This window comes from Poecile atricapillus, chromosome 6 (assembly GCF_030490865.1).
Source record: "Poecile atricapillus isolate bPoeAtr1 chromosome 6, bPoeAtr1.hap1, whole genome shotgun sequence".
NCBI classification, from domain to species: domain Eukaryota; kingdom Metazoa; phylum Chordata; class Aves; order Passeriformes; family Paridae; genus Poecile; species Poecile atricapillus.
In genome coordinates, this window is record NC_081254.1 from 17,503,802 (window position 1) to 17,522,046 (window position 18,245).

Consider the following 18,245-nt stretch of genomic DNA (forward strand, 5'->3'; position numbering starts at 1 on the left):
GAAAATATATTAAAAGGCCACCCATTTCTAACTGCTAAAATCCTCTTACAAGTTTAACACACATTAATGAAGAAGTCTTTAAATCCTGGTAAAATATATATATTAGAGATGAAGCTTCTGTACTAGCTACAATAATGTAGTTAGAAAAAGAAACATCAGTACTGCTGCAAATCCAAGTAAAAGCAACTCCTATAGCAGGAAGCTACACCTGTTCCCACCATTTTGTCCTATTTGAGGAAGGTGCTCAAAATTTAATAGCAACAGAATAGAACAACTTTTCTGAACAATCATTATGCCATGTTAAACAGAAATGCAAGGGTTTGGGCCATCTAGCAAGCTAACAGGAAAATCTGAAGAAAGGAATTTCATTCAGTTGTGACAGCAAATGCTAGATCCATCACACTTAAAAATGCCTTCAGTTTATTACCTCCGTTGCCATATGGTAACCCAGTCAGTTTTAAATATGTTGGTGATGCTTATAATTGAAAAGCCACACGCAGAGAAGTTTGCTGGTTGTGACAAAAAAAGTGCAAGATGACTATGTAAAAATCCGCTGCGACATTGCTTTGTGGTGTTAGTAACCACTTCAGGGTCACAGAGTATCTTTAGCATTTCACTACTCTGAGTAACTGGAGAACAGGCCACATATTCCAAGTGTATGCCCCAGCCCCCCTCCAAATTGCCAAAGCAATGAAGAAATTTACTTGTGCTTGACAGATAAAACACTTTCTATTCCATGGCTTTGAACTACAGTCATCACGGATGTCAAGCTGGGAAGAGGAGGAAAAAAAAAATAAAAGTCACATCCACAGAAAGATATATTCCTGTCTTCCTGCTGCTTGGGCAGTGGGCTGGGCTCAGCTGGTCTGACAGCTCAAGTGCCAGTGGAATCTAGTCTGACAGCTAAGGAATGCAGGTTTTGCCAGCATTAACCGAAGAGAAATTAAAGAAATGCCATGCTATTTTATTTTTTTTTTTATTCAGAAGAACTGAAGTCTAAGTGAACCCTACCTAAAATTTACTGAGGTTCCCACTCACCATTCTTTGATTTTTTTCTAAGAAAAAGGGAACATTTTATAGGTGTGGCAAAGATTCAAAGAGCACTTGCTACAGTTAAGCCAATGGTTTGGCAATTACTAGCCTTTCACAATCCATTTTTTGTCATTGTATCAGGGCAAGCTAAATAACAAGTGACCTTTTTGCGACTATTCTGCAGTTCCAGAGAAACCCCATTTATTCATCTCTGTTATTCAGCACAACTATTGTGCTGCAAAAGCTGCAAAGACAGCTAGGCTCGTGAAAGTGATTTTTACTGTAGTCCAAACACTAGTCAGTTTAATTTGTTAGCTCACCTAAAAACCTGTAAGGGTTATGCAGTCATTTGAAAAAGCAGTAACAGAGCCCACTCAACACCTGGGGAAAAAAAAATCTTATCAAGTGTAAAAACAGAAGCTTTTGAAGACTTAGCTGAAGGGCAAATAGACACCTGTATACACATTCAGAGGTTGATATGTGAAGCGCCTTTTGTGATTTATCTTGACCAAAGTTACAAAAACCCTTATGATTTTAACAGTAAAGGAGCACACCAAAACAAGTTAAACTTCCAGTAATTTCTATCTGGGTGCTTGATACAGCAATCTTTTTCTAGTGATAACTCTTTTGACAAATATTCAGTGCATCACACATTTCAGTATTAAAAACCTTCCCTAAGCAAGTACAATAATATCTGTCAGCAACTTACAAGGTATCCAGAGTTTGAATAGGAAGGTTGAGCATGCCAGCCTGCATACAATTAACACATTAATTTTTTCACTCAGTTATGTATTACTATATCCCATTTTGCACTGAAAAGCTTAAGCATTCATTGCCTATGCAAAGACAGTAGCATATTCATCTATAACAATATCATTTGATCTAATCATAAGTTTATGGTCAGCAGGAACCAAATCCACCCAAAAATGCTCACAGCTCACAACATATCTGTGTCTCACATGTACTGACTATCAGTCTAGCTGAAGTCAGTTTCTGCTCCTTCTGGCAACTATTCGTGCAAGTGAACAAAAAGCCTGCATAAGAGGATAAAGTTTTATTAATGCTTCCCTTGTCTAAAACAGTTGCAATATGCAGCCTCTTCCAAATTCAGGGAAAGCTTGTAAGACAGGGGAAGAAGGAACTCAGCCGAAACAAGTTCTAGATGACAGCTTTTAACAGCTCCCCTGCTTGACAGGAAGAGTCAGACTTCTGAAACTGAAGAGCTGATACCCAGCAAATAACTGAAAGATGACAACAGGCAAATTGATATGGACTTTCCTGGCTTGGCCTTTAACAAGGTTCCCATTTGGATGGATCCATTCAAAAAGAAATGCTGAGAACATTCATTAGTTTGCCACTACACAATGAGGTATAAGGTAACCAGAGTGCCTCTCATCAGTTCAGGGGTGCACAACTCACCACTGTTTCTCATACTGCTACTATGCCACTTCTGGCTACTCTTCTATGAAATTAATGACCACAGCTGTTTTCTTGCATACTTTTCAGCATTTAAGGAGGGGCAGACTTGTGTCTAGTTCATGCTAAGGTTCAGCTACTAAAATGAAGTTCAAATTGAATACCATTGTATTTTACTATTCCCACAAATGGAAATTACACATTGAGCAAAGAGACCAGAACAGCTGCAACATACCCAAACATTTTAAGCTGCATACACAAAAATGACACCTTAAGCCATCACAAAAAAAATTGGTTTAATATAAAAACTGCTTGCCTGTACTTTTCCTTTCATAGACTGTAAGCTCTAATTATCTTTCATAGATACAGACTGAGGAGCCAAAGGCAGGAGATGCTCTGATATCAGAAACAGGGAAGAATTGATCAGGAATGCCAATGACAGATGAGTGACCATTATATGGTAGAAATAAGAATCCTGAAAGGAAAAAACTAGACAAATCAGAGCTTGAGCTTCAGAAGCAACTTTTGCCTCTTCAGGGACCTAACAGGAGAAATCACATAAAATACAGCCCTAGAAAGAGAAATTCCAGAGAGCTGGTTGATTTTCAAGGATCACCTACTCCAAGCTGGTTCCTCCTGACAAGCAGGAAGACAAGTGGCAGGAAGCCTGCCTGAATGAACAGTGCTCCTGCTGGGAGGAACAGAGACCAGCTGAGTACACAGGGATGGGGTCCATCCCAAAGCACATCTAGAGCTGAACCTAGTGAGGGGCATGGAAGACAACAAAAAAATGCTTGTGTAAATCCAGCAGCAAAATAAAGTCTAGGTAAAATGTGGGCCCATCATGGGATAGGTGTGGCTGTCTGACCACAACACAAAAAATTATGTACTCCAAGACTTATTTACCTCTGTCTTCTCTGTGAATATCTGCCTTCAGCAATCCCAGGTCCCCAGGATACCCTGAAAGATCTTTCTTTGTGGAAAGAAACTCAAGCTACATTTGCTATTCTGTGGGTGTAACCACTGATGTAAATGCAATGCAACATTATTACAATAGGTCTCTTCATAAGTATCCTGGGCCAACACCAACAGAAACGGCTTGTTTCTTTTCTCCATTCTTTACTGGAGAAACCCAGCATGAATCATCAGTTTCCTACCCTACTCATGAAGTCAAAATACTGAGAAACTGTTCCAACTCATGTTTTCTCAGCAAGAGAAAGTGTTAGATATCATCATCAACTAAGATCAACAAACTGACAGTTTCAGAAACTCTGGAAAGGCTTTGATAATGAAGAGGGTTTTGGTTTTTTTCTTCTGTCCCCCTTCATTAATCACTATTGTAAGCCATTGTTCATTATTCATGTTGTAAACAGCTCTCCTGAAGCATCAGAACAATATTGACTTCTAAATAAGAGATGCTACAAAGTGAGATGTTCAATATCTTTTGACATCTTTGGTTCAAGTCTCAGGATATAGGCAAGTACAAGTCATACCTAGTACACTTTAATTATTAGGCAAAGTAAGTAAAGGAAAGGTTTGCCTCCTCTGTTGATTCTCTAGTCAGTCTTTCATATCCTCATAGATGCACTAGGGCCTGATTTACTCCAGGGACAAACCAGACCTACTTCCAAGTATTATGCACATAGGGTCATGCCCCCATTCCCCACCCCTCCCAGTTCAGTTCTGAGCAGTTAGGACGCTACGCTTGTGTTTGCAGGAGATACTTATTGGTGAAATATCTGGAACTGAAAAGAAGATCCAGCCTTCATTTGATCATTTCATCTCCCCAGGCAGAAAGTTACCTTGTATCCATAAAGGATCTTCTGAAGTGAAGACAGCAGCAATATTCATTCATCTGGTATATTTCCATGGCTCAACACAAGCTGTTACTCTAGACTCCAATTACAGGACAATATTTAGAGTTAATTCTCTCTCACCTCTTGTCATAAAAATTAAGGAAGAAATTATACACCTAAACATTACAATTAATGTAGTGAATAAACTTTTAACAGTTATATAGTTATAAAAAAAAAAAGACTTTACTGTTAAAATTCAATTACAATACTCCTATGACTGCGTTTAAAGATAAATGTCAGGAAGGCTATCAATTTGCAGAAATTAAGAACTGAAGTTCTGTATCAAGAATTGCTTCTCAACATTTGACTGAGCAAGTGATAAAATATAATTTACGCCACTAAGAAAAAATATTACATTGCAATGTTTCTTAAGGTCTAGTTTGCCAGTCTAACTTGCTTTTCAGTGTATTAAATATCAAGCCAGTAAGACTTAGTATGACAATGCTGTCAGAAACAGGAGCTTAGGAGAAACACAAGTCTTCCATAGAGAAGGGATAAAAAGCTAGTCTTCACTGTATGCGAAGCAGCACTCAAGTCAAGAACTGACTAGGATTGGCCTACTGTCTCCTTTTAAAAATTAACTGGCATCATTTCCAGTAATTAGCACTAAGACCACATTTGCTAACAAATCTTTAAAACCACTGTTTGGATCCACCCCACACCCAGTCCTCTCAGAGATTTGTTTCATCCAAATTTCAACTATATCACAAAGGGGAAAATACTTGCAAGTTACTCTGTGCTCTGAAGGTACACATTTCTGAACCATGTGTAGTTTGGTTAATTTTTTATTAACCTCTAAAATGAATTCCACATCTGCAGTCCAATATCACTATGTGGAGAAAAGTATTTTCTGGTTTCAAAGTACAAAGCAAAACTACATCACTCTCTAAAGTTACAAGATATCAGCAAGAATAAATTACTAAAAATATCGATCCTTAACACAGATATAACTCCTCCCACACTGGTATAATTGACTTATGCAGAAAAAAGCATTTAATAAGCTTTCCAAAGCAGGAGTGGTATTCACCAGATTCTTGGCATATGGAACTTTTTAGTCCAACTGCCACTTAAAGTCTATCCATGTCACAATAATAGTCTCAGTTTTTATGTCCAAAAAAGCAAGCTGCATATGAGGAGATATTCACCATCTCTATGTACATTTAAAGGAAGAGAGAACAAAAGACTCTTTTTAAAGCTGATGGAGGAGACTAGAATAAATTAAGTATTCAAACACAGTAACAGAACAAAGAGATTATTCCATTCAAATCAGAAAATAATTAATCACTTATGTAAAGATGATTCCTAACAAATAAAAACAAGAAAGAAGTTTATGATGTGCTTTTGTTATTACAAAGTTGCTTTCTGTCTGATTAACCACTCTTCTACCAGCCCCTCCCATACACACACCCTAATGTGGTTTTCCACTTTCTCAGAGCATATGGCCACAGCTTCCACAATATGGTAAATGATCCCTGAAGAAATTGCTCTACACTGAAGAGGGATGCTCTAATTAAAAAAAAAAAAAAAGGAAATTTTTATTACTTGTAAAACACTAATCAATTTTCTACTACTGATACATAAGACCTAGAAAGCTGTAGTGAAAAGACATTCTCTCATGAGATCTTCAGGCCTATTCTACTGCTAGTTCACTTGTCACTAGTTTGAGTTCTGTAGAGTTCAGATGATCTGCTCTTTGGACCATTTCTTTCAGTTTCAAAATGGAATAATATAATAAACTGGAAATGGGAAGGCACAGATCTATACATATCTCATGAGAAGTTACAAACATCAAGAAAAAATGCAAAAACCACAATCCCCTTGAGAGTCATCTTTTGTGCTGTGCAGAAAATTCTACAAGGAAAAAAAAGCTTATCTCTTTCCTTTCTTCTCCATCCTTTTACAAGATATATAAACATATTGCATGCTAATTTTTCCCCTCAAAAAAAGAGAAACACTAAGCTGCTCACAACAGCTCACTCCTCTCTTTGAAACGTGAGTTCCAGGCAAGTCAGCTGTGCCAAAAGAAAATTTAGGATGATCACACTGTTTTCCCATCCACTCTCCTAAACAGTCAGACCATTTCTCCTCATTCCAGGTGTTTATCCGTGTATTTGACTTTTGCTGATGGAATCATGACAAGGATTTCAAGGCATGCTGCATTCTTCACAAATTCATTTAAACAGGTGATTTCCAAGCTGGTGGTTTGCAGGTATCAGTAGGCAATTTACAGCCTGTCCAGAGAAGATGGACAGCCCTTTCCAAATGGCCCTGCAACCTCAGGCCACTTCTCACCTGTCAGAGGCCCCTGGATACACAGCCAGAACATGCCAGTGGCTTTAGGTGTTTACTGCTTCTTCCTCCACTAAAATGAGGTAGGACAGCTGCTATAGCTACACTAAATGCAACAATTCCACAGCTAACTTTTTTGTTTGGTTTTACGTCTCTGCCAAAGTATTGGCATCACTTTCCATCTGTTTTAAGAGCTACCTAGGTAGTTTCAGTTGTGCCTAGATGGGGTGGGCTTCAGCTGGTGGTAGTTTAAAGAGACTGACCTCACGACTTCAGGAAGTCACAAAAACCTTTGACACACACGACTTTGACCCAGTACTACAGGGTCTTGTTCCCATCAAGTACCATCTCCAGTCAAGCTTAATCTCATTCTAGACTGGATTTATTTACATTTTAAAATGGTACTTGGCCCAGACCTATTTAAAGGAAACATCTGATAAATCCTATGAGACAGAAGATTTATAATGAGAGACCCTTCCTGATGATTAGCCTGACCTAGCTTGTCACAGTTAGTACTGGGATACAGAAAGGTGTCAGTAGTGTTTCATAAGCCTCCAAACCTCCATAGGTAAATAAAGCCGTATTTATATACAGCATCCAACAATAACACCCTCTTGAGAAATATGGTCATCAGCAATTTAATAGAGAGTAAAGCAGTTTTTTTTCCCATTAAAAAATAATGTACTAGAAACTGGATGCATATACACAGTTGTGAAACAGATTCACATAAAAAAGGACAGATCAGAGGATGGAATGGCAGAAGTTGCATCATCAAATAGATAAGCACTGTTTTCTCAGAGCAGATCTCTGTTCTGAAAGATCTCATTCACCTCATTTGTCACCATTAGTGTCTTAAATCTTTCATTATGAGCATTTCATAGGAGTATCACTTTGCTCAGATGCCCCAAAGCTCTACGAAAATGAAGTACATAAAAATAGGGTAAGTCTCAAGCAATTGGTCTCAGGTAAAGCAGGTCAGATCTTTCAGACCATTGTTGACCTGGTTCAACAGCCCAGACTCTGAAAAACCAACACTTCCTTGAACTGCTGAGCCTGCTCCAGTATTCCAAATTGTGTTTCCCAAGTGCCTTCTACTACCTTGATTTTCATGCAGAGAATTACAATGCAATCTGTCAAACTCAGCAGCTTCACCCATGGTATTGCTGGTATTTGGCAGAGGAACAGCAACATTGCTCTGAGGCAGCCCTGTCTGAAACAGCAGAGAGAAGTGACCAGAGTGGGCTATGCCTGTACTGACAGAATGCCGAAATCCATACAAGGCAGAGTTTACAACATCAGAGTAGAATTTGCTTTCTCTTTTTGACAATAATATAACACTGGTCTGAGCATAAATGCTTCTAAATTCACTACTGCAAAGTAGTAATTTTTTTTCTCCTCCATAAAATAAAACCACATATATAATGTGTGTGATTGGTTTACCATTTCTGCATCATCATCAGCCATCCTTGATAAAAATCTTTTTTTAAAATAGGCTAAAAGTCTGATGATTTTAAAAACAAAACAAAACCAAACCAACAATTAAGGGGAAAAAAAACCTGAAACAACTAGAAAATCACCACATGGTTCATTTTCTGCCTGGGAAGTTTGACTAGCTAAAACTCAATTTCATTTCACTCTCCTCTGAACTAATAGGATATTTAGCAAGCTCAAAATTATTCCATACCTATTAGGTAGCCTTGACTATTACCAACCACCAGCACCACTTCTGTCGACTTGCAGCATCACATCTTTCAGCTAAAAGAAATAGCCAGTGCCAATCTTCCCATAAAAGGCACACATCCACTACAAATATAAGCCAATACAAACATGAAGATTTTCAGTTAAAAGGACCAATTTAGTACATTCATAGTCTTGTGGTATCTGAAGCTTCTCCCTCAAATTCCTGCTCCAGTCAAAGTTGATTTCCATGCAAAAAAGGCTTCTGATGCTTACCTCCACATTATATTTTTGCACAGGCAACAAGGACTTTACCCCACTTACAAGTTAAGAAATTTCATCAAAATACTTCAAAACAACTTGAGAATTATTGTGCAAAAGCTATTCCCCAACAGAATAATCAAGATGCAGTGGAAGCAAACTGCCACATATTGCAAACAGAATACCAAGTCTTTCTTTGGAATTTTCTACAAGAATGATTAACTTGTAAAGATTTAGTTATTTCATTAACTTCAGCAATGACTTGGACTATCTCCTCTCCAGGATTACTTTACTATTAGGTTCTGACAAGAAAGTATCTCTGTGATAAGTCTACTTGGGTGTGCAAACTTTACATTAAAAAAGCCATGTAATTTAAGATGCTTTCAGGCAAACCTTAAAATATAGCACAACCATTAATGACAGCAAATACAGAAATGCATGCTGAAGGAAAAGTTCTCTTATAGAGGTCTCTAGTCAGGGCACTTAGGAGGAGGACCCCCTATTGACTCATCTAATTGTCCTAATGTAAGACTCTCATATCTATCAATCTCTGTTCCATCTTGAATAGTGTATTGTGCTAACTGCATCTAAGGAATGTTCAAGTTACTGCACATAGGTCCTTCCTTATAGACATATAGTCATCTCCTAGCCCATTTCTGCCCAGAGTACATCTTTTAGGCCTTCCACAAGAATGGGTCTCAAAACTTCAAACACTGCTACCAGCAATTACATACAGACATAACAGTTAAATCAATTTAAAACTGCATTTTCCAAACTGCAGAATCCTTACTATAGGCTAGGCAGCTGGAGAGCACTGCTGCTGTATATGAAAATTTATCTCTAAAAAGCTCCCTGCTCCTCAGTACTTTACTTAATGTACTTTGTGATACTACACTAAGAACCCTGAGCAGGCAACAAGCAACACAATGAACCAGCAGCTGCATTATTGTCTTGGTTGCACTGATAACTCCATCTTTGCTGTCACCTGGGAAGCCACCAGAAGGCTCGTAATTCAAGAACCTGTCTGCACAAATTCTCCTGCTCCTGTGAAACTGCTCTTTCATAAATCACCTTTACACTTCAGAGTGATGCCCCGAAAACAGAGCTCCAGATAGGAAACAGAACTTTAATTCTGCATTTTTCTAATGTAGACAAAGCTGTATTTTAACAGATCAGGGCATTTTCCTGGTAACTACCACCGCAGATTACACCACTTCTATTTGCTCTTTGCAAATAAACACAGAAAAAATAATTCAATAATCTTTCCTTTTATCTAACTAGCAGGCAAAAATAGAAAATCAGAGGCTTCCAAAACAGTCTAAAATGAAAGAAGAGCTAGCTTTAGCAAGCTGCAGAAGGAAACTAATTCTGTTTCTGTATTTCTCTAGTAAATGAGACTTTATCAGATCAAGTTTCTTTTGAGAGAAAGGTGGCGTGGGAAAAAATAGTCACACAACCCAGTGCTACATGGTTAGCTCAGAGAAGCAAAGCATTATTCCAATGTCTTCCTTTCAAGGAAAAGTATTTCATACACACAGGCTTCACACCCTTACAGCCAAAACACCTAGTACATCAGTGAATTGCTGAAGAACAATTGTTCTACAGAAAAAGATGAGTGCCTGCTTTAGTCAGCAAGAAGCTGAAGTATTCTAGACAGTCTGTAATATTGATAGTCATGGCGACCAAGAGATATACTATAAACTGCAAATCCTCAAAGTGGCAAGTTATTCTAGCAGCAGTAAGTACTACAGGCCAAAACGTGATAAACACATCACATACATTAGTCATCTTGACAGCTTCTTATGCCCACAAGCCTCATGATTTCAGTGCAGGAAAACATTGGTTAACACTGACACAGTATTTTAACTTGCATAGCTATTCATTTTAAGGCTAAGTTTACTGGCAAGGGGTATTTCTTGCCAGGAATTACTTCAGAATTTTACAGGACTCAAAATGAGCAAGCAACATGTGATGTTCAAAACTGAACTCAAGCTTAACAAAGGTCCAAGGTAAGTATTACCAGGTAATTCTTAACGCAGTAGAAAGGTAGGCAGTGCCACAGTGCTTTCTGTATAAGAGAAAATATTTCTGCCTTGCAACAGTTTGTTATTCTTTTATTGATTATAAAAGAGCTAATACGACTAAAACATTTCAAATGTATTAGTCACTTGCACTTCTCATACTGCAGTGTCCATACTGCGAGTACTCAGATCTTAAAGAGACAAACTGTGTATAACTGCTTTCAAGAAGTCGAGAGAATCAGGCCAAATTTTCGTCACCTTTAGCTTCCCACAAGCAAACAGTAACTCAGACTCAAAGCTATGTAACAATTTACAGCTCCAGACTTTGCCAGGAAACCACGGGTCTGTCCCGCCTCAACTGATACTGATAAGGAATGGCCAGCCTTTACCAATTTAAAGATGAAACCCAAATGCCTGAGAGGTTTGGGCTTTGTTATTGGTTGGGTTTGGGATTTTTAGGATAGGCTCAGGCCAAGTAAGTATTTTGCCTTTTATAGTGCATACACTTAAAATAGGAGTTTCCTAGGCAGCAAAGAACCACACAGCGTATCAGAACCATCTGTGAAGCGTTTCGGGCGGGTATGAACAGCACCAATTACAGCGCTTTACTGCACTTTAATGTGATGCCGCTCCTCAGGTGGGCAAAGGCTTCTTCACTCCGAGACGGCAAGCAACTCGCTGTTGGGACAACTCACTGCTCCGCAGCACGGCTCTGCCAGCTCATTCGCCGGCCGGGCAGGAACAGACGAAGGCGGCTTCCAAGAGGGAACCGCAGAGGTCCAGACAGCCTTCCAACTTAACCCTTCCCGGGCCCCGCCACCGCGCCCAGCCGGTCCTCACGGGGCGGGGGCCGGGACACCTGTCCGCGACAGCCCGGGGCGGGCGGGCGCCGCCGGACTCCCAAGTTGGCCGCGGTGGCCAAAGTCGCTCCCAGGAGAAGGCGCGGAGGAGGCGGGCCGGCCGCCGCTACTCACCCGCACCAGGTTGCTGACAGCGGCCTGCACGGCCGACACGGGGGCGGTGAGGTCCGGGATGGCCTTTCCGTCCACCTCCCCCTCCTCATGCATGATGACCAGGTGGGAGATCTGCTGAGCCACCGGCTCCAGGATGCTCTCGATGGTGCGCGTGTGGAAGACGGGCATGGCGGCGGCGGGGCGGGGGGGCCGGGGCCCAAACTCAGCACAAACTCCTAGCAAACTCTGTCCCTGCGGGCTGGCGCCCCACAGAGAAAGCCGCGGCCTCCGCGCGAAGAGGAAAAGGAGGAAGAATAGGAAACCAAACGAGCGCTCCGAGCTCCCCTCGCCCCGGAGCGGAGTGCGGCACACGGAGAAGCGGCTGCCGGCTCAGGCTCGCGGAGGCGGGACTCGAACTCGCTGCCCTCCTGCCACCCGCTGGCAGCACCCACCCCGCACTGGCGCCGCTCCTGAGCCAGGCGGCGGCTTTTCAAGCGCCACAAGCCGCCCCTCCCGCGGCTCCCGCCCCCGGCCGCCTCGCCCAATGGCCGAGCCAGGGCCGCCGCTGCCAGTGGCGCAACGCCGCGTCCATCAACATTCCAGAGCCTCCTTCCCCCTCCGCCCCCCGCCTTTCCCGCACCACCCGCCTTCCCAGCCAAGCTTGGTTGCGCGGGCGCTGGTTTCCCAGAGTCGAGATGACGTCAGACATTCTGGTGTCCATATAAGGAGACGATTAATGCCGGGGTGCCGGGATAGCGGGGGGTGAGGGCGGCGGGATTCCTGCGCCACGCCCGGCGCAAGTTCGCTGCGTTGGGCTGAGGCGGAGCGTGACCGTGTGGGGCTGCCCATCGTTGGGACGGAGGTGGCGCTCCTAGCCGGACCCGCTGTCCCCAGGCGCTGCTTGGGGAGCGCCGCTTCGTGCGGGGCGTGCGTTCTCCCGGCAGCCGGCCCTGCGCGGCCCGCCCTGGGCGCGGCCCCGAACGCTTCCGCCCACACTGAGGAAAAGTGGCGAGAGACTGCGGGTGCTGCTTCCCGCCCGCGCTTCGCCTCAGGTGGGGCGGGCTGTCCCTGCCCTCCCACTCCCCGCGTGCCGCCCCTCAGGTGCTGAGGGGACACGGCGGGACAGCGCTGAGGCGGCGGCGGCGGCCCTGCGGGGCGGCACGTACGGGGAGACTGTACCTCGGCTTGAGTTTTACCGCTATGACTGGTGGTAACAGCGGGAGTTTGTTTAAATACACTTAGGTGAGCGGCGTGGTGTCGGGAGAAGGATTAAAAGCCGTAGTCAGAGAGGAAGATAAATCCGCACTTTGCCGTAGCGCCGGTGTGGGAGCGGGGCTGCCAGTCCCAGCGCAGGTCGGGGTGAGCCCGTGCGAGCGCTGCCCGTCCTCCGGGGAGCCCCGGGCGCCGTGTCCTGTGGCAATAGCAGCACTCGTGGTAATAAAATAAAACGTGAGTAAGGAGTTACGCTCTGCGCTTCTTTCTTTGATAAACGAGCACGGGTTCAGATTTGGAAAGTTATTGCTGGCTTGTAGGTGTTTTTATCCTTGTGCTGCTATTTTAAGCTATAAATCAATGTCCCTGTCAGACTAGGTTGTACTCTGAAGTGTTCCAGAGCAAACAATATGTTTTCTGTGCAGTGTTTGAACACAGCCACTCCTACCAGCAGACACAGGGACATACAGAAAGAGCCATTAAATCAGTAAGGCTGGTGTGAGCTCAAGGATCTCTTTGTAACTTGTACCAGCGTTGTCAGGGTTGCAGCTACAGGGACAGTTAGGAGTTGTAGGCCTAAAAAGCTATGAAAAATAGACTGCGTGCAAGGTTAAGAAATCTTAGCAACACCTTTAGCTCAGAAGTTTTTTGGTTTAGTTTGTTTACTGTTCTGTCTTAGTATGATGGAAATCATATTTCTCTGTGTGTATTTATTGAATCTTCAGTGGTAGTAGTGATAGTACTAACTTCCAGGTTGTGCAATCCCACTTGGTTTGGAAAGAGGTGTATCTGTAGGCTCAGTAACAGATAATCAAATTATGCTATTGGCATGCAAAACATAATTATAGTATCAGTCTTTCAGCAGTAATGAGTGTTTTAAGTTACTTGAACTGTGCACTGTAAGAGTAGCTTACGTTGTTTGCTGTTGGCTGTATAGCAGGTACCATTTTTAGCATATACATACCTAGCAGTACCTCTTTCACATACTGTAGATCAATAATAATGAGAATAGGTAAAAGTCCTTCTAGACAGCAGTGTGCAGGAGCTGGGAATTACAAAAATCAATTAGTCTATGTCAAATAATCTGCTAAATTCTGTTTTATCGAAGACTGAAAATTTAATAAACCCTACATATTTAGTCATTTGTGGGACTCACACAAAAGCAAATCTCTTGGATTAAAAATACTTGCTTTAGATTTTAGGATTGCTTGTACTGACTTATGGCTGAAATGTTTATGCATATGACTTTCAGGGAAAGGTGTTATCTGATCATTATAAGAAGCTGATCTGGTGGGCCAGATACAGTTACTACAGGCAACTTAAAATACAAAACCAGTGGAAATTTTTGGTGGCCTCCTGATGCTTTTCCTGCCTACAGGACCAAAATCTGTACTTGTATTTGGGATGTGTTGGTATTAAGAGTTTGTTTCACTACTTCACTTATATTGGTATATTTTTTGCCCATACAAAATTTAAATTTTTTTCTTTGCGTTATATGACTGTACTGCATGCCCATCACTGAAATTTGCTCCATGCTGTTGGTGTGGCTGCCTAATTTTTGAAGTAACATCCAGCAAAATTCTATGCAATCAACAGCAATGTATGTAACACTGCTTTTCTGGTTTGCTTATTTTTTTTCTTTTAAAGTATTACGTTTACAGAGTTTTCTTTTTCCTTTGCAGTGTTCACAGCTGTCACACTGATGTCATATGAGTAACAGCTTTGAGGCAGGTACTTTTTTCAAGAAGTTCAGAGTTTCTTACTGTGGTTTTGCTTCCTCAGGTTCTGCATTAATCATTAATTCATCAGGTCTTGGAAGATGGTTTGAAAGTAATAGTTTGAAAGTGATAGATTTGATACTTTCTGTTTATAAAGCCCAGGATGGAAATATGTGATTTCTTTTGTTTTCTTCCAATATGGTATTGCATATCAAACAAAACAAACAAAGGGATGCAAGATCTCCTTTCCACACACTTCAAATTGTTAGCGTTATTAAGTAGCATCTATTATTAGTATGACAGTGGAGATCAGCATCTCAAATAAGTTAATATGCTTAGAATGAAAGGATTATCTTTTAAGGATTCTTTCCATGTCTCTTAGTATTTCATACAAACTCAGGTGAGTCCAGTTAAACCCATTTCTGCAGAGGACCTGATGTCAGGAGCATCTTCTGCTTACAGAAATCTTCATTGTCTTTAGGGGTATAATATCTCTCTGACCCAAATGATCAAATAAATTCTCCTTTTTTGACAAGTCTTTTAACAAAGGAAAGAAATTCTCTCGACTTCCACTGAGGTAAGTGCGATGCATGAATACAGAAGCAATAGGCTTAGGTGGAAAAAGGAAGGACACTGGGCACTTAGAAAAAGCGTAGCTGCAATGCAGCCTCAGCCACAGTGTTTTTTGGAGACTTCTGTGCTCCCATGCTCAGGGTACATGACAGTACAGCTGCAAGTGGCAGGAGCAGTGGAACAGAGATATTTGCAAAGAGCTTCATGAACCTGCAGTTGTCTGCAATTATAAGGTATTTTGCTAGTATTAATTTTTTATTGAAAGTGAACGTGTCTGATTAGCTTGAAACACTAGCCTCCATTTTTCAGTAAATATTTTCAGTATTAGGTACCACAGTAGAGGAGAACTATGCTTTCTAGGCAAATACACTTGGCTGCGATTAATCACTTTTACCTGGAATCATCTGATCTTGTTCCTTTACTGCACCAGCTTCTAACTTTTCTGAGTAAAAACTAATTAGCTACCTGAGGAAGTTTACAGAAATGCTATATTTATATATTACATAAACTGGATTGTATAAATGTCTCACTCCTATGAAGATTTAAGCATATGTTGAAACTTAAGGTTTAGAGTCTCTTTTATCAGCTTCTGGAGAATTGGAGGCTACTGTTGATCAGTGGACATTCTGCATTCCCTCTTATCAAGCATTAACTTTGGGTAATCTAAAGAGTAAGGAATGGATGATTGAATTCTAAGTAAAAAGTTTTTTTTTCTTTCTGTGGTAATGGGCACCTTAAACATAAATTTTAAATTTGTCATGAGATTGTTTAGAATGGTATTACTATGCTGATAGCTCTAGTGTGTAGGTGACTGGCACAGGAGGAATAAATTTCATGCCTAATAAATTACAGCCTTAGAGAAAGAAAGAGCAGATTACTAAGGTGTTTGACAGTGTAACCACCACAATGACCTGTCAATGTGCCTTGTCTTCAGATGACTTTTGCCATGAAACCAGGTTAGGTTCTTTTTACTTCTGCATCTTGGCTGGCTGTGTTCTAGGAACTGCAATGACACCAACACTTCAGAATTTTTATACACTGACTCATCATCAGTCACTATCTGAGCTAGATGGGAGCAGCCTATTACAACTGGAAAATTTACATCACCGTTGTCATCCAGCCCCTGAATACAAACTTTGTTTCATTGCGCAACACGACTTGGTTCTTAGTTGCCCTTCTATAGCTGTGTTCTGTTGCTGTGCAGACATAGTGGGGCTTAGGTCAGCAGAGAAGGCTGCTACCAATTCCCTGTCTCTTGCAAGGGGTTTCTTGCTAGAAATTCTGCTGGGAAACCTAGAGTGCAAATGTAATTAATTTTTTTCATCTCCTCAGTTACTGTGTCAACTGCACTGAACCCAAAACTTTTTTTAAACTACACTGCATTCTGAAGTGACTTACTGTGGAGTAAGTATCACAACAACTGTAACAACAAATTTCAAGGAATGTTCTTTAAAATGTGAAACATGTAGAAAAGAAAGGTGAGCATAATAAATATATATATTTGTGTATTTAATCTAGAAATTGCTAACTAGGGATGAAGTTCAAAAAAACATTTTTCAACTTCTAAAAAATTGCAGGTGAAAATTTATTATCGTGTACATGCAAAGCATGTTTGATAATGTATGTGCAGTTAAAATTATACAGTCTATTCACAGTAAATGCAAACAAAAAAGTCTTTCTACTTTTGTGCTAACAATACTATTATCCTAAAGTAGATTTTGGTGTTTCACAGAGCAACAGGTGGTTTTCAGGAGCTTGCTTCATATACTGGTTCAGAGCTTGTCAATATGATTGACTACCTGGTAAACAATCCAAATGCTTTGTTTACAGTAGGTGATCATTTTAATAGTCTAAACATTCCCTTTGCAAGTAGGGATTTTGGCTAATATTTATGGTCATTTCTACACACGAACACAAGGAAATTGAGGCAAATAAACCAAAGATGTCACGTGTTTAAGTTAGTAAAATTAAACATCATGTCGATGTTGTAATTTGGCTTTATTTGGCTTTTTTTTTAATCATGGAGCCCTTGCTGCTCCATGGTTCCTTTCCAATAAAATGCTTTGTGAGAGCAGAAAGACTCTTGTCATCAAGCAGTTTACAGAGCTGCTGCATCTACCAGCAACTAATGTGGCAACTAACTTCTTATATGGTATTGGTGTATTTCCTTAAAAAGAAAAGACTGTTTCAAATTATTCCTGTTGGTCAATTTAAGCTTCCCATTTTACTTTGCGCAGAAATGGACAGATATCTCAGGTGAGATGCCTACAATAAGTTCCCATATTTTTTATCTGCCTTGCAAGAACACATTTTCATAATCAGTCCTTGATTAAGTATTTTTGCGTGCAGGTATGTTCAGTTTAATTTCAAGGACCTCTGTATCCAAACCAGCCAAAAAGGTGATCTAAGCAATTTTTTCTAAATCTAAAATATTTTTCTGGGGGCAGGAGTACATGTTCATCAGTACCTCTGCAGGCTTTTTTCCCAACTTCTAATATTAGGTGGTTTTATGTATCAACTCCTTTCCCAGTAGTTCCTTATACTGGATTTGATTTACTCAAGTATTAAAGCATGTGTGTGCTGGGAAGTACAAGTTTAATCTGAAATTTTAAGTGTTCTGCTGGTTTGGAGTCTCACAAGTTATTTACTTCCCTACTGCAGGATTTACAGTCTCAGGGGAGTTTGCAATTCTGAATATGTTCAAGTTCAGCACAAAGTCAAAGCCTTTAGACTGGCCAAGGCTTCTTGAAAAGCCATTGGCTGAAATTAAGAAGTCCTATATGGAGTAATAATGAACTCTTTCTATATGTGGCTTGACGTGATTGGTTTCTGACTGCATAATTGTAGAGATCTTTAACATTTTCATAGATTCTTTATGGCTTACATAATTATCTGATTTAGTGTGCAAGCTTAAGATTTGTAGCCATATATTAGTAGGTACAGGAGTTTTCTGACATCAGCAAGTACTAAATGGCCAAATTAAACTTCAAAGAGAAAGCACTTAATTTCTGTACCAGTTTATAAACTCCCTCCATATACAGTGGAAATATAAATCCACAGAATAAATATACTTTTTTGACATACTTTTCAGTTTCTTATCCTTGTTGTATTCAGTAATATGTCTTGACTAAAACTCTTCAAGTGTCTCAGAGGAGCTTCAAGTAATTACAGCAGAGAAAGACTATTAACCTAATGCAAAAATACTTCCTTTTTCCTGCCCCCAGATCCTGAACTTGC

General features: G+C 40.7%; 1 protein-coding gene across 3 annotated transcripts in view; it reads right to left on the bottom strand.

Annotated features, from left to right (window-relative positions):
• The window catches only part of VCL (vinculin), a 58,474-nt gene extending 46,511 nt beyond the window's left edge, over positions 1-11,963 (bottom strand). For all 3 annotated transcript variants that reach the window (XM_058841189.1, XM_058841190.1, XM_058841188.1), the window contains exon 1: positions 11,527-11,963. In XM_058841189.1, coding sequence (XP_058697172.1) covers positions 11,527-11,694 — 168 coding nt within the window. In that variant the 5' untranslated portion in view covers positions 11,695-11,963. The remainder of the gene's footprint in view (positions 1-11,526) is intronic.
• Positions 11,964-18,245: the final 6,282 nt, after the last annotated feature.